This window comes from Sander vitreus, chromosome 3 (assembly GCF_031162955.1).
Source record: "Sander vitreus isolate 19-12246 chromosome 3, sanVit1, whole genome shotgun sequence".
Lineage (NCBI taxonomy): Eukaryota > Metazoa > Chordata > Actinopteri > Perciformes > Percidae > Sander > Sander vitreus.
Window position 1 is genome coordinate 4,998,682 of NC_135857.1, and position 17,635 is coordinate 5,016,316.

Here is a 17,635-nt window from a genome sequence, read left to right on the forward strand (position 1 = left end):
AAAACTAAAAAGAAGACTGAATTACAAAAAAATAAGCAAGACTAAAAAGAACAATGAAACATGTTAAAATAAATAAATAAAACCAAGAATAAAAATAAACACCAGGACTAAAAATGATATAAAAACCAATGATTAACACTCTTAAATTGAGGCTATAAGATTACTCCAAATTAAAGTAAAAATACCATACATTGTCTCCTTCTCAAATGTGGAAAATGTAATGTTTTCTTTGTTTTATTTGAATGTAAATTGATTATCTTTGGATCCTGGACTGTTGGTCAGACAAAGCAAGCCATCTGAAGATGTCACCTTGGGCTTTGAGAAGAAATTGTATTGACAAAATGATGACTCGGTTCATTATAAAATAATTACTATTTGTTAGTGCTGTCAGAAATATCACTTTTCTAAATTAGTTAGAAAGTACAAACAACAACCATTTAAAAATATACATCACATTTATTTGTACTGACACCAAGAGTTGTCTTCGTCTATTGATGTGTTCGAGCACTACAGGTAAGAACCTGTTTCCTATCTCCATACATCCAACAGTCAACAAACTGTATCACCAAGCATTGCTTAATCACTACCAAAAAACAGAGTTTGACATAGCTGACACACACCACTGTGTTTTTCTCTAAAGGTAACACAATGTACAAAAAGCAAGTCTGGAAATAGTAAGATTCTTGGTTCCATAAAAAAACTTTTTCTCCTCAATGTGTGAATAAGAAAACAATGCACTTATCTCTACTGAGCTTCTGCTGCATTGCTTGTTAGGCAGCCAAGGGGTAAATTGCAGATAAGTAATGAAAAGAAACAGGCCGGCTGATCCCTGTATTACTACCACAGCAGCTTTCAAGGAATTGTTCATGCTCTGTAGAGCCCCAGAGCTGTAGGAGCCGTCTGGAAGTGGTTAGATGCCAGTCAATGAGGGGAACACATGATTAAATGATGAAACAAAATCTTTCCACACAATGTACACTACAGTACAACACTACCGTGATGTTGGAAAGAACTGTGCAAATCAAATGTCCAGGGCCTCAAACGAAACAGGGAAGGATGAACTCTGAAGAACCGCATGATAACTGGCAGACTCAACCCCCCTTTGGCAGGCCTTGGGGCCCCTTTGGGATGGGGAAGGCCAAAGCAGGCAGGCAGTCAGAGGGAATAAGGGAGCGAAAGACTGGTGGCTCCCTCCATGGAAATGAGGATGGCACAGTGGCGTCACCAGGAAGCTGAAGGCACCAGAAGAACCAGGAGCAGTGCTGTCCATGTTAGGCTCTGTGGCAGGCAGTGCACTGAGCACTGGTTGCTTTTTGCTCGAACACCTAAGAGAAAGGAAGGGGTTAAAATTCAAATATTTCTGTTTAGTACACTTACATGTAGTACACTGTGTACAATGTGTACTCACTTGTGTAGTGCATACATTTCGACGGGGTAGTGTTTCTAAAATCGCGCACGGCCGTTATTCACTGACCGGAAATGACCAGAATTTCTTGTCTTGTCTGTTTAAAGGTGCAGTAAGCAATGATGTGCAAAGATTGCTGATATTTGAACTCAAATGCCAAACGAATACAAACACCCCCCTTCAGAAGCTTCCAGACAGCCCACACAGAAACTAGAGAGTTATTATATTTTGCAAGCACATTATATTACATTTTATGTATCATATTACGCGGCTCGGGCCACGCCAGAAACGCGTGCATGCTAGAAATATGACACAAATACATTTAATAAATGACATTATGATGTTTGAAAGTCTCTAGGTTTACAGTAAATGTAATTTCAAAAATAAATAATTATCGATTTTCAAATATTGCACCTGTCAATACAGAATGAAATATTCTATAGCCTATTTTGCTGTCAATACTGCTGATGTTGTCTTTGCTCTCTCAACTTCTGCACTCTGTGCGCGCTCTACTCTTCACACAATCGCTCAAATTTTCACAGCGTTACAAGTGTGCCACAAAACCAACCAAACGGAGAATTAAAGGTCAATTCTGATTGGCTGTTTGTCTCCAACTAGATTGCAAGTAGCAGGAAACGCATATCTACGGGGGAACAGTCTGCAACACCTGCATTGATTCCCCAGCAAGGGGTATTTCTGATGTTGCCAGGGGGTACTTGGAAAGATTGTGGAGCAGCTTAAAGGACAATTCCAGCGCAAAATGAACCTAGGGGTTAATGACATATGTGTACCGAGTTGAACGCTCTCTGGGATCTGTTTTCATGCTAATCGAATGTGTCTGTAGCTTGAAAGTAGCTACCGCAAACCGGGGGTTAGCTGCTAACGCTAGCTTTCGGGGCACAGGGTAAATCACTATTTCTACACCACTAACAAGGCTCAAAATAGCACCACACTTAAACGGTAGCATAAGTAAGTGTACAGACAGTTTATTACAAAGATAGATTATAAAGACAGTAGCGTTAATGTTTACATGCGGCCGCCATCTTGGATAACAGTCATGACCAGTCGAACGACGAATGCCGTGCAACCAGTAACCAGTAACATAGCTCAAACACGGCGTTTGTGATTCGGAGAGAGAGTTGTGGAAATTGACTGCACTCAGGCAGTAGTATACTTCATGTTAAACATAAAAATATACTGATTTGATTACAGCAAAGACAACATCGGCAGTATTGATGGCAAAATAGGCTACAGAATATTTCGTTCTGTATTGACAGGTGCAATATTTGAAAATCGATAATTATTTATTATTTATTTTTAAAATTACATTTACTGTATATCTGCATTTATGTCAAAACCTAGAGACTTTCAAACATCAAAATGTAATTTATTAAATGTATTTGTGTCAAAATGACATATAAACATCTTTTCCTATTCTATTTTGCCTGGAAACGCTTCCAACATGCTTGCTTGTCGCGTGAAAAATAGGCATGGGTCCTATTTCTAGCATGCACGCGTTTTCGGCGTGGCTCGAGCTGCGCCTGAGAAGTGCGTGTCACGCAGGCAGTGTGCAAGCTCTAACCTGTTAAAACGCCCATATTATGCTCATTTTCAGGTTCATAATTGTATTTTAAGGTTGTACCAGAATAGGTTTACATGGTTTAATTTTCAAAAAACACCATATTTTTGTTGTACTGCACAGCTCTCTCTCACTGCTGCAGATCCTCTTTTTACCTGGTCTCTGTTTTAGCTACAGAGTGAGACCTCTTTTCTTCTTCTGTACTATCTTTGATTGCACTTGCACATGCAGTAGCTCAGATGTAGATCATGTCAGCTAGCTAGCTCCATAGACAGTAAAAGAAAGGCTGTTTCTCCAACTTCGGTCAGTTACAAGGCAGGATTAGCTGGGAGACTTCTAAATGAGGGCGCACATGTAAGTAGTTCTTTTGTATATTATGGTGAACTTGTGTGTGTTGTAGCAGTGCTTTGCTATTGAGAACGAGGTAGCATGCTAGCGTTAGCATTAGAGTTAGCATGCTAACGGTTGCGGTTAGCCAGCTTGTTTCAGCTTGTGACGTCACAACGCCATGCAGCCAGTGTGCAGGGGCCCTCATGCTGTGAAAATTTGAGCGAGTGTGTCAAGAGTCGAAGAGTGAAGAGGTTGAGAGTGAGGGAGACATGACCGGAGCGCAGCAGTGTCTACCTGCGCGCAGAGTTTTTGAGGAGCGCACATGAGTAAACTGCGTGAGCGGGGTTATTACTAGTGCTGTCAGTTAACTGCGTTATTAATGGCGTTAACGCAAACCCATTTTAACGGCGTAAATTTTTTTATCGCGAGATTAACGTTCTTTTTGGCCTTGCAAACTTTGTAGTTTTTTTCACATGCTGTTGCAACAACTAGTAACGTTAGAAAAACTACAACACCACACCGGAACTAGCTAGACCGGAAACAAAACAAGAGGCACGCCGCACACACTTGTTTGGGCTTGTGAGCCGGCCAAAGAGTAGTAGGCTAACGTTACGTTTTGAGTGGATGGGGAGCACGAGACGCGGAAATGTATGCCAATAAGATTCTGAATGGAAAGTTTACTTTAAAAAAGTTGCCAAATGGTTCCATTGACAAGACCAAAGTGATCTGTGTGTTTTGTCGTTGTGAACTGAGGTATCATCGCAGCACGTCCAGTCGAAATACCACTTGATGGCCAAGCACACAGCTGATGCGAATTCTCCGCCCCCTCATCAAAGCCAGGCGACAATGGATGACTTCAGACAGAAGCACATTTGCACAAAGCAAGCCGATCCACTTTTCCATGTTGATAAGAGCATTAAAATGAGAAAAAATAATGGGAGAAAAAAAGAAATCAAGGGACATTTAGAATAGATAAAAATGTGAGATTAATTGCGATTAATTGCAAGTTAACTATGACATTAATGCGATTAAATATTTTAATCGTTTGACAGCACTAGTTATTATTGCAGGTTAATATGGATAATAGCAAATATGCAAATACATTTATTGAGCACGGACTAGGTTTTTGTTTTCTCTTTTTGCGAGTGTTAATTTTTGTTCAAAATGTAATGTAGTGGCCAAAATATAGTTCCATGTGCTCAAAACATACAGTTACTCGCTCAGGAATGAGGCACACATACAGTATAACTCCATATTACTATACCTTTAATGGTAAATTGCAGCCGGGCGGGGCATTTCCGCCACCTGTAAATGTTGACCGCCGGCTTGTTTTCTCTCTAACTGGCGGCAGTTAAGTGCTACTTATTGAAAAAAACACATGTATATATTACATTTGTATAGATCCGTTTTTTCCGTTTCAATAGTAACCGCTGCAGCTCCCTCGCCTGCCGTTTTCACAAGTTTGAAAATACGTTGGTGGTCCCGTGGCGTCTGCTCCGTAGCAAATATGCCAATCGCTGAGTGTCTGGCGATCCACACTCAACATTTTGGCCGCTTTGAGTGCACCATCCCGGCAGATTATCGGGCCGTTTTTTTGGCAGTTTGCAGATTATCTGTATCAGCGTTTTATTTGCCTGATAACCGATAAAGTAAATTAATTAAAAGGTCCGCTACTTTGGCTCGGCTACAGCTCTGTGTCTGTCCCTCTGCTTCGGTTTCACTCACCACTCTGACTTAATGTCCCGTCCACAACACTATCTGACTATCTGTTAATGGAAATTATGTTCAAAGTTTCTAATCTATTAAATAATTGCTCAAACCCATTTTAAAAAAGTTTTGTGTTAGTAGTATGTAACATTCCAAAATCTAATTTTCATTGTAAATGCATATCGGTTCCAAATATCGATTATCATTAACTACTAATAATCGGTATCGGCATCGGCCTTGAAAAACCAGTATCCCTATTCAAAATAGCAAGTGTAAGAACAGAAGTGCACGATTTGAGACACAGCATCAATACTGATGAGAACAAAGCTGCTAAAAAAAAAATGCCGGAACTGTATTCATTTTCATTTTTAATAACTCCATTGATCTTTTGAATGAATTGGTCTCAATGTGTTTGGAGCTGAGACAAAATAGTCCTTATTTTGTTTTTGCTTAAGAAAAAATGACAGTGAAGGAAAACAGAGACAAGGAAGGAAGAAAACAGCAATCCATTGCCCTAAAAAGCTGGCTGGTAATGTCACACACTTTCTGTTCGTCCAGTTGCTTTGAAGTTAATTGGCTGTGCAAGAGTAGGAAGGTTTGTGTGGGCGATGTAATTAAAACAGTATTAGCCAAAGAAAACTTGGCTCGCACAACAGCTGCGGTGACTCAATTAAGGGCAGAACATAAGATCGCTACAAAGAGAAGACAAGCTTGTGCATAGAGATTGGGTTTCAGAGGTTCAACGGGTGTGGCTGAGAGGGGAGGATACTATCCAGCCTTGAGCTTACCGGAGGAGGTGACCACTCGGACCTGGGAGCTGAGCGCTCCCTCTCCTCCTTCGCTGAGGGCGCGCACCTCGATGATGTAGGTGCCTCCCTCTGGCAGTGAGAGCATGGTGGAAGGGTTGATGGTTCTGGTCACCTGGTTGTGGCCTCTGCCCTCCTGCTTCAGCAACACCTGAAGGACACGTGCACATAGCCACTTTAAGTTTACATGTATTACAGTTCATACTTATGGAAGAGGATTAGGGCCACATGTGAAAAAATTTATTTGAGTTCTGAGTAGGGTTGGGTATCTTTTGGGTTTTTTCCGATACCGGTGCTAAGACGATACTTTTAAAATGGTGCCGGTGCCTGAACCGATGCCTTTAAAAAGATTTAAAAAAAATATGTATATATTTAAAAAAGAAAAAAGGAGCACAAAAAGACAGTCGGCAACATTTAAGAATGGCTTGTTTATTGCTAAGGCCATATGGTCAAAATTAAATGATTTATTAAAAATGTAATAACAATAACTTCTTTCACCAGTAAATTGCTGGTAAACGACAAAAACAACCACTAGATGGAAGAAAGGGTATTTTACAATAACTTTGAATGCACCACGAGGCTGGCGAGGCAGGTTTCAAGTGACGCACCGTCTGTGTTGTTTTTCCGACAACGGCAGCTGCAGAATGTTACGTCTCCGTGTTGGAATCCTCTACAGTGAAACACAGTCACACCGTTTAACATGAGCTGTCAGCATTTTAACTGTGTTAAATCCAGCTGCTAGCTAACGGTAGGCTAACGTTACTTGCTGCCAAGTGTATTATGTTAACTAGCGTCACATGCAGTGATGCTTCTGTTGCCTCTAACGTCCGTTTTGGAGCATCAGAGGGCAGCGCTGGCATTTCAGCAGCACCGAAATGAGGCACCGAAATCCGCGTTATTATTTGGTCCGGTAGATACCGGTTGTTAAGGCATCGTGCTGTATAAGCACCGGGTTTCGGTACCCAACCCTAGTTCTGAGTTTAAAGTCAGAATTTTCTGCCTTTTTTCTCAGAATTCTGACTTTGTTCTCAGAATTCAGACTTTAAACTCAGAACTCAATAATGTTTTGGGGCCGTAATCCTCTTCCGTACATACTTGTTTTTTCCTTAAACAGTAATACTGTAGCTAAATGGGAGGAGTTATTTCTCCTTATGTTAGGTGAGATGAGCAACTAAATATCTGGTTCTTTAAACACAAAGTCAAAGTTACAAGACTTTGTGCATGCTAATGTTGTAAAAACTATGATTACAAAGGGCATTACAGTTAAAAATGTCCCATCACTGAGATTTGTCATCACATTTTGTTGTATGCTGATAACTGATAGCTGGCTGAAGCTAAGGTTTATACTTCAAAGTAGCCTCATAATATATTCAACAGTTTATATTTGTTCACTTTATGGATTATGGATCAATGCTAGAAAAGGCCATAACATAAACCTAAAGCATTATTAAATGATCCAGGAGAATCCTGTGTTTCTATTTAAAGTGGTAAAAAAATACTTCTGGAACTAGTGGCTCCTCTCAATTAGCAAATGTATAGCCTTTGCATGAATGTTTTTATGTGTCTTAAAGTCGTGAAATTGAAGAAACGTGACTTTAGAGAGTGACCATTACCATGTACCCGATGACATCCGATTCATTGTCTGTAGCCTTCACTGGGTCCCAGTTTAAAGACACGTTGTTGCCCTCCTGGATCCACATGAGGTTTGTTGGCGGCTGAGCAGGAGCTGAGAAGAGAACGCAACACTCTGGGTGCAAATTCAAACAGACTTTTAAACAAAGTTTTAACCAACTAGGTCAATTACTACCCATTTACAAGGGAGTATAGAGGGAACTTAACAGGTAGCCTGTATTCCATATATAGTATTACATGATTAGAGTCAGTGCTGTACTCACGGGACTTCCTGGTGTTCGCTGTGACAGCAGCAGTGGCAGGACCCTGGCCGATGCTGTTGAAGCCTTTTACACTGATGAGATACAGACTGTTGCCCTCTAGTCCTGTCAACACCATTGATGTTTCGTTTTTCACAGTTCTTTGTTTTTTCCCCGACTCTTCCTGCTCCATGTCTTTCCAGTAGCTGACCTGTTAACACAAATTAATGACTCTAACTCCGTGCACAAAGAACACAGTACACACGCTTGTGCAACATGTCAGATACTGTATGCAAATGTACATGTGTGCACTAGGGCTGCAACGAACGATTATTTTCTGTCGTGTGGTTTGGTTGTTTGGTTTATAAAATGCCCAAAAATGGTGAAAAATGTGGATCAGTGTTTCCCAAAGCCCAAGATGACGTCCTCAAATGTCTCGTTTTGTCCACAGCTCAAAGATATACAGTTTACTGTCACAGAGGAGTGAAGAACCTAGAAAATATTCACATTTAACAAGCTGGAATTAGAGAATTCTTTACTTTTTTTAATCATAAAAAAGACAAATCTGTTATCAAAATAGTTGGGGATTAATTTATTAGTTGAAAACTAATCGATTAATCAATTAATCATTGCAGCTTTGGTGTGCACACAAGCACACAATTCCCAAGCACCTCATATCCTCTTGGTCTTCCGGGGCCCGGATTGGGCGGTTTCCAAGTGACCCTAATTTCTGATGAAGAAATGCTGTACGCTTTCACATCAGACGGTGCATCCCTCGGCTCTGTGAAACGAGTCAAAATGGTGACAATCATGAAATGCGGAAAAACATTTCCTCTGTACTTACAAAATCAACGCAACCACAAATATGAACTCACCCCCCTCCGCAGAGTGGATGATGACAACTTTGCTGAACGGCCCGTCCCCCTTATTGTTGTACACTCCCACCTTCACTTCAAACGGGGTAAGAGGAGGAAAGGTCTCGTCTCTGTATTTGTACGTAGTAGAGTCCGCTGAAGTCACCATCTTCTCCTTCCAGCCTCTGGTTCCGTTGGCACGAAATGCAACGATATACCCAAAGCCCTCACCATTTTGGAACTCCTCGGATACAGGCTAAACATATCGGAAAGAAAGAAACAATCATCCAAAAGCAATGGTGGAAGAAGTATTCAGATCCTTTACTTCAGTAAAAATACTACTACCACACTGTCAAAATACTCTGCTACAAGTAAAAGTCCTGCATGCAAAATGTTACTTAAGTAAAAGTATGTAAGTATGATCAGGAAAATGTACTTAAAGTATTAAAAATAATAATAAATAATTAAAAATAAAAGCACTCAATTCAGAAAAATGGCCTCTTGCCAATTCATTTTCTGTCGATCGTCTAATTGATTCACCAACTGATCGTTTCAGCTGTACTTGTATGTATTGTAAGGTGGTTTAATTTATTATAAAACATCGTATTTTATAAACTACTTGTGTTTTGTGTGAAAAAAACAAACATCTTAATCTGTAAAGTAGCTAAAGCTGTCAGATTAATGTGGGGGAGTAAAAAGTACAATATTTTTCTCTGAAATGTAGCGGAGTAGAAGTAGAAAGTGGCACTAAAAGAAAAGACTCAAGTAAAGTACCTCAAATTTGTATTGAAGTACAGTACTTGAGTAAATGTACATAGTTACATTCCACCACTGTCCAAAGTGTCTTTCACTGAGATTGAATGCAAACCTGGTTTATGTGTAATAGCACCAGTACTGTACAGCTCCTTGACTGAAGGTGCATTATTTGCAAATGTTCTCATTTCAATAACCACTTCGGCCCAAACAAGGCTCTCATTGAAAAAACATTTTCCTCTATGGTAGTCCCGTAACCAGCTCTCAATTTCCTACCCATTTACTGTTACTGTCTGCCAGTGTTAATAAAGATGCAGTCAGTCTGGAGTAATGGAAACAAATCATATCTGGCTCAGTTGTGCCCATTATGTAGCTATTTATCTTTCCATGTCTGACAGGAGGATTTTTCAGACACAGGTTTTATGTGCTGGCTTCAATGCCAATCTGTGGTTTTCCTGAAGTGGTGAAACTGGGAGCCACAGCTGCTCACCGCGCTTAATCAAATCAAAGGCCAATTCATTAAGTGAGCTAGAATTTAATTAAAAGATGAGCTGCAGGGATTAAATCTTTCTAAATTTAATAAATCACAAACACCTGTACACCTATTTTTGGCAACAGAAACTCTGCACGCCGTAATGTGTTGATTTGCATAGGCTTCAGAGTAATATTGTCCCCTAAAGGCATCCCCCAAATTAGACATCTATTCTACAGAGTTGGTGGTAGATGAAGATGTAGTTCACGTTTCATTCAACAACGACCAATCACCTTGACTAATTACAGGAATAATCAGTGAAAATGAATTAGCTTCCATCAAAGTTACTGTCAGAGCTGGCAATGCTTTTAAAGCCATGAGAAAAAAAAAAAAAAAATAGCATGAACTAATTAGCTAGTTAAGTCTAGAAACACTTGCGGGTTTGGGAATTGAGACAGTCACAGATAAGTGAGGACCCAGTGTGAGAGGGCTGATCTAACTGAGGTACGTCTTGTGGATGGAATTGTGGGGCCTGCTGGGCTCAGTGGCAATGACTGTGGGGGCATCACTAATGGTCCTCCCAATGGCTCCCAGAGAAAATGCATTCTCTCACCGTCGACTCTAATGAGATGGCTGAATGAAGCTGCGGAGACTGTTTAGTCATTCATCCTGCTTATTACCCTGCCCACCATGGCCGTCCAGGCTCCCACAACTCTCCACAGATGATTGGAGAGGCAGAACTGCCATGCGCTCACATGCCTCGACTGCCAAAAAGGCCTAACATTCCTGCTCCGTCGCCTTCAATATCCATCTCCATTGATCACTGACGAAGTCCTGATTTATTTCCACGAGCATTTAGCAGAAATGAGAAGAAATAGGGCAGAGCTAAAACGACTTAAATTGGCAAGTGCGTAAAGGAGGACACTGCATCTAAGAGGAGCGTCTCAGCATTGTCCTGCGATGCTCTTGAAAACTGACAAACTTATTGATGGGTGACCAATTATTCTCGCCCAAAATGGGCAGAGAAGAAACCATATTTTTGTGGTACTTTCATTTTGGTTCACTCTGTACTTCAGAAGTGATTGGATCTGATCTGCAAAAATGTCTGAATAAAAACGGACTAGATAATCAAACTCACACGCTCAGTTTAATGAGGTTGCAGAAACAAACTGTTCCAATCATGGAAGTTTGTTACTGAAAAGCTGCAGATATACAGTTATTATATAGAGTCCTTAAAAAAGAAATGGTATCACTAAGAATCACTTTTTGTAATTACTCAAATTAATGCATGGCTTAAAGTGACTCTTTATTAGGGTTTAATGTCCAACCAAGCACCAATCATGGTTTTGTGTAACTTTTAGTCTCCCTTGATTGTTCTTCCAACATGGGGTCCTGCATTTATTTATGAGGCGGTCTTCACTGGGTTATACTTGCTCCTCTAATGACACTCTTTACATAGTATAACTCTCATTTATAAACAGGAAACGATCTACCACCAAACACCATCCCATCTGGAATGGACATTATCCCCCATAATGTGCCAGTGAGGGGCACTTCTCCTCATGTGAAGGTTATCTTCCCAGTGGCAGTTGGGCTCCCATACTTAATAACTACAAGAATAACTGTCAGTTGCTTCCACATCTGTTCACTGTTCCCCTGTTAATATACCCTTCAACTGATCTCAATTGCAAATTCTCAGCATTGCTCATAGTAATTCTGTACATGCTGTGCCCTGAACCTGGCTGAGAGCCAAGCTGTCCACTTGGAAACAGTTCACACAAATATTCTCTTTACTTGGTGGGACAGTTAGTACGGTTTGTACAACCATTGTCAAGAATTACAATTACAAAGAGATATTCATACATATACCTGGATTCATTGGAAACGACTCTGAGATTCAAGGTTAATCATCATTGTGCCTCTCTGCTGGGACCAACAACATCTTAATCACTGGCCTGGCTGATGCAGCTCTGTGTAATACACGGCCCAGCTGGCCTTCTTTGAGCTTTGTCAGCAAATTCTGCAATCGTGACAAAGTTGTGCCCTCAAACTCTAAGACCCTGGATGGTTAAACAACATTTCCAACAGAAGAAATGTGAGCCTGTTTAAAATGCAATGAGCTGTGATCCTGGGGTTGTGCTATTGTTAATGATGAAGCAGGAGTATTTGCCCTGCTTGTAATGACAATCTGCAAAACTAACACTTGGACACAAAGCTCTTTAAATCTTAAAATCACGAGAGCCAATGACAAGAAAACACAATGTACATAATACAGTGGGGCAAGTATTTAGTCAGCCACCACAAAAGATGAGCGGCCTGTAATTTTCATCATAGGTACACTTCAACTATGAGAGACAAAATGAGAAAAAAAATCCAGAAAAATCACATTGTAGGATTTTTAATGAATTTATTGGCAAATTATGGTGGAAAATAAGTATTTGGTCAATGACAAAAGTTCATCTCAATACTTTGTTATATACCCTTTGTTGGCAAATGACCGAGGTTAAATGTTTTCTGTAAGTCTTCACAAGGTTTTCACATACTGTTGCTGGTATTTTGGCCCATTCCTCCATGCAGATCTCCTCTAGAGCAGTGATGTTTTGGGGCGGTCGCTGGGCAACACGGACTTTCAACTCCCTCCAAAGATTTTCTATGGGGTTGAGATCTGGAGACTGGCTAGGCCACTCCAGGACCTTGAAATGCTTCTTACGAAGCCACTCCATTGCCCGGGCTGTGTGTTTGGGATCACTGTCGTGCTGAAAGACCCAGCCACGTTTCATCTTCAATGCCCTTGCTGATGGAAGAAGGTTTTCACTCAAAATCTCACGATACATGGCCCCATTCATTCTTTCCTTTACATGGATCAGTCGTCCTGGTCCCTTTGCAGAAAAACAGCCCCAAAGCATGATGTTTCCACCCCCATGCTTCACAGTAGGTATGGTGTTCTTTGAATGCAACTCAGCATTCTTTCCTTTCCAAACACGACGAGTTGAGTTTTTACCAAAAAGTTCTATTTTGGTTTCATCTGACGTTCTCCCAATCCTCTTCTGGATCATCCAAATGCTCTCTAGCAAACTCCAGACGGGACTGGACATGTACTGGCTTAAGCAAGGGGACACGTCTGGCACTGCAGGATTTGAGTCCCTGGCGGCATAGTGTGTTACTGATGGTAGCCTTTGTTACTTTGGTCCCAGCTCTCTGCAGGTCATTCACTAGGTCCCCCCGTGTGGTTCTGGGATTTTTGCTCACCGTTCTTGTGATCATTTTGACCCCACGGGGTGAGATCTTGCGTGGAGCCACGGATCAAGGGAGATTATTAGTGGTCTTGTATGTCTTCCATTTTCTTATAATTGCTCCCACAGTTAATTTCTTCACACCAAGCTGCTTACCTATTGCAGATTCAGTCTTCCCAGCTTGGTGCAGGTCTACAATTTTGTTTCTGGTGTCCTTTGACAGCGCTTTGGTCTTGGCCATAGTGGAGTTTGGAGTGTGACTGTTTGAGGTTGTGGACAGGTGTCTTTTATACTGATTACAAGTTCAAACAGGTGCCATTAATACAGGTAACGAGTGGAGGACAGAGGAGCCTCTTAAAGAAGAAGTTACAGGTCTGTGAGAGCCAGAAATCTTGTTTGTTTGTAGGTGACAAAATACTTATTTTCCCGAGGAATTTGCAAATAAATTCATTAAAAAGCCTACAATGTGATTTTCTGGATTTATTTTCCTCATTTTGTCTCTCATAGTTGAAGTGTACCTATGATGAAAATTACAGGCCTCTCTCATCTTTTTAAGTGGGAGAACTTGCGCAATTGGTGGCTGACTAAATACTTTTTTGCCCCACTGTATGTAAACTGCATCCACAGAGGATCTGTCCATAGTCAATATTTTAAGTCAATCTGAGATTTGTATTGTTTGAATAGGCTATATTTGTTATACCAATATATTCTTTGCCGCTGCCATGCCTTTATTTCCCTTGGGACCAATACAGTTAAATCTTTATCTCATACAGGTGCTTCCTCTTTACAATAAACCACTTCAACCTCTGATCCTGTGGAAAAGCATCCTGCCCAAGTGGACTAAAGCACTTTCCTGTCTGGTTGGCTCCCTAGTTGGAACTACAAATGTTCTAATACCATTTTCTCCTTCCCAATACCGATTCCTGAATTTGCGTATCAGCCGTTACCGATCCGTTACCACTGCATTAAAAATAACTAAATATATATATATATATATATATATATATATATATCATTTTTAATTTTTTAACAGCTGTATACTACTGACCATGTATGGATGTGCTATGATTGCTATCATTGTTCATATGGCCTGGCTCAGGTTACAGAGAATGAATGCCAAAGAACTTTATTTTATTATCTACTAAGTCATAACTTTAAAATAATATGAACTACTTTAGAGTAGATTTTTTTTTTCGGAGGTAATTATGTGATATCAGATTGGTGCATAAACTCACATACTCGCGATACCCAATCCAGCATTTTAGGCAGAATGGGAGGCATTTCTGATACTCGTATCGGCATCGGAACAACTCTAGTTGGAAAAGTTGAAAGCCTTTCTTCCAGGCTCAACATGCTCAAAGAACATGCACAGAGAATTACATTTTAATGAAAGCAAGTCAGAGAAAATCACGTAGAATACTGCAACAGATGGGCCTACCATGGCCTGCCTCTCAAATGGAAGAAAGGTCACTTTGCTCTAATGACGTGCGCTAACCTGAGCACCCCTCACACCTCACAAGTGGTGTGAGGGGTATCCTGGTATCAGATTGCTGTGCAGACTGCAACATCCACCTCTGTGTGTTATCCCACTGGATAACACACAGGTGTTATCCAGTGGGATATAATGTGCATCTCTCTTTCCCTTTTCTATCAGAAGGGTCACAGCTTCCTGGGAGTTCAGAGCATCAACACCTGGGTTATTCTATCTTTGTTTCTACAGCTGTGTAGCTGAGCTGTTTGTCTGCTGGAAACAGTGGAGACGTCACAGTATCAAACAACTGTGTGTGTGCTCCCGTTATCAGCTGAGTGTATATTTTTTTCAACCAGCAACGCATTAAGACATTAACATGTAAGGAACACTGACTACAGTAACTAATCAGACTGAAGCTTATATCTCAACCACCAAACTGTGCTCAAGGCAACAATTTAGACAGTTTTTAACATTAACATTTAGAACATAACCAGCTTGTCTCTTACCTAATACACTGTTTTTGGACTATTACCGGTATGGAGTCTTTGTCCATACAACAAAATTTGTTTACTGTTGGGAGTTACTTTTGGTTGTTTTGGGGGTTTGTTCGGTGTTGACACATTGAAGAAACCAGATTTCAAAGCGGACAATTGGATAAAAACACAAAAATATAAATGAGAAAAATCACAGTCAAGAACACCGGCCAAGATCTACTTGGACATTTGATGCAAATAATTTTTCAGCCAAGAAAAACACTATTATAAATGTATTATTTGTTTTTCATTAAAATCTAAAAAAAGAGTCTATGAATCAATCAAGTTTCTGCTGAATTTCCCCCCCAGAAAGACCTACTGTAAGCCACACTGAGTGTTTGAAAAAATGAAATGTAAAATATGTTATCAACAGTTGTCTGAGTTTAGATAATGCCAAACTCCTACGTTAACTCTGTTCCTTAAATACTCCAGCAAATCGCTCAATACCTCTGTCCTCCTACCTTGAAGAACTAAGACTATTCTCACCATTTTTCCCCTTGAGTCTGCATCTTTCTGTTGTTGTTTTAATGAGATCCCACTGTGATGGTTCGGGGAATAGGATGCAGGTCCCCGGCACACACTGAGTCAAACTGCAGCTACTCCTCATATCTCCCCTCAAGTGAATGCAGCTGGCTGTAAACTAATGCAATCATCTGTAAAACTTTAAAATCATTAAGCCGTTTCCTTCAAGCTTATGGACCACAAGGACTAGCGTTGTCCATCAACCGTGCTTTACCCCCCTTAATAATGTCTGACAAGTATTCCCAGGCAACAAAAAGTGAAGGTTTTTAATAAATGGCACATGGAGTAGCAACTTCTACATGATTATTAAGTCACATTCACATGAAGGATTTATTACTTAGTGACAGTTTCATTTCTAAGGGAACAATGGCGGAGCTGTTTCAGCATGGATGTTTAAGGGGAACCTTGTTTCAGCGGGCTTGTTTTCACTCTTGGATTTTCACACTGAATCTCAACCTGCGGGTTTAGAAATGTTCTTAGCAGCGGGTGGCTGATGATAACTTCCCTTAACATACACATTTATTATCACATTTTTAATCTTGGTGAGTAATACTTTCTCAAGATTAATGACGAATATTTACACCCTATAGGTCCATTCCCACATTTAATCATGTACAAATCCTAAAAATTATCATTCTGTGCTTTAATGCTGGGGTTTTCGATATTGCAGACACTGCTCTTTTTCAGAGGGTCACACGCAGGAAAGGTTGAGAAACACTGGCTTACAGGATCAAAATGAACTCATAAATCACATGATGACAAATCAGCATTTATGTTTATTATGCTCTGTATATATATATATATATTATCTCAACTTGTTCCTTCTTCAATCTGGCCTGAAGGATTTCAGCATGCCTATTATTATCATCAGTGTGATACTACAGATTACTGTAAACCTGCTCTAAAGGTGGGCGAGTTTATTTTGTTTCGGATAACAGCGACGGTGAACTTCACTGCAGACAGTGATGTGGTTGAGCCCAAGATTAAAGGACTGACGGGACTTTCCATGAAACATTACTTTTAAAAAAATGTTTTTTTTGCTTCATATTTACACACCAGTTGGCAATTAGTATATCTTCTGACATAAAGTTGAACACATTTCTATTTCTTATCCGTGTCATTACCTGCGGATTAGATGAAAGCAACTGATCCCTGATCATCTCCTCTGATGACTAATAACACCTTTAGTTGGGGTCAGAAGACATTATGCAACACATCGACATCAACATCAACACAGGTTCATTAGAAGCAAGCATCTTTAGCACTCCAAATGTTGATCTATTGACTGGAATGACATTTTTTTATTTTAATTAGAGCGCAGCTGGTAGTTCTACATTCAAAGTCTTCAAATTATACTGGTAACTTTAGTGAACTCTTCCAAGTCATTATAATTTTTGAAGATAAGAATTTGAATTCCCGTATAATTAATGCATGACCTGTGGCAGTTTCTGCATTAGTTTCTTTAGAAACGGAGAGATTATTCTGTACAGTAAGCATCTTTAATTTCAAGCACATTAAAGCCCTCTCTTATACAGCATGAAGATATATCATTATTATATCCTCACTGAGGAGATTTGAAAACATTCCACAGTTGGAATGTCATGTTGTTGACATTCCTAGATATAGCAGGAAACTGCAAAGAGTAGACTAAATAAAAGCTTCCATTAACTCTAACTGTTTATTCAACATAAATCTGATTTAGCTCAACTGAAACACCAGACCCACTGTGATATTTGCGTTTTTTGTACATAAAGTATGTTGTCATGCTTGTGCTACAGAGGCAGTTTGGCAGGGGAGCCTACCTCCCACGAGATGACCAGTTCATGCCTGCGGCCGTTCCCTCCACTGACGTTGGCCGGTGCCACTGCCGGGACTGTGTGAAACAGAAAAGGTTAACAATGCATCACTGACCTGACACTGCAACTCATTTTAACCAGTTTTTGAAAGAAAGAAAAGATGAAAATACAGAAAAAAACAACCTTTCAGATAGTAGTCCATGCCCTTCATAACCACCTACATTTGAGCTAAACTTGGATTATTTTTTATATAATTGTTAAGTTTGTCATAATGATTAAAAAATGCATTTTGTGAGTCACCAG

General features: G+C 40.1%; 1 protein-coding gene across 2 annotated transcripts in view; it reads right to left on the reverse strand.

Annotated features, from left to right (window-relative positions):
* Positions 1-478: 478 nt before the first annotated feature.
* The window catches only part of cntn5 (contactin 5), a 108,329-nt gene continuing 91,172 nt past the window's right edge, over positions 479-17,635 (reverse strand). For both annotated transcript variants that reach the window (XM_078245801.1, XM_078245800.1), the window contains 7 exons: positions 17,339-17,409; positions 8,574-8,808; positions 8,370-8,479; positions 7,723-7,909; positions 7,441-7,553; positions 5,810-5,978; positions 479-1,325 (listed from right to left, as the gene is read on the reverse strand). In XM_078245801.1, coding sequence (XP_078101927.1) covers positions 1,222-1,325; positions 5,810-5,978; positions 7,441-7,553; positions 7,723-7,909; positions 8,370-8,479; positions 8,574-8,808; positions 17,339-17,409 — 989 coding nt within the window. In that variant the 3' untranslated portion in view covers positions 479-1,221. The remainder of the gene's footprint in view (positions 1,326-5,809; positions 5,979-7,440; positions 7,554-7,722; positions 7,910-8,369; positions 8,480-8,573; positions 8,809-17,338; positions 17,410-17,635) is intronic.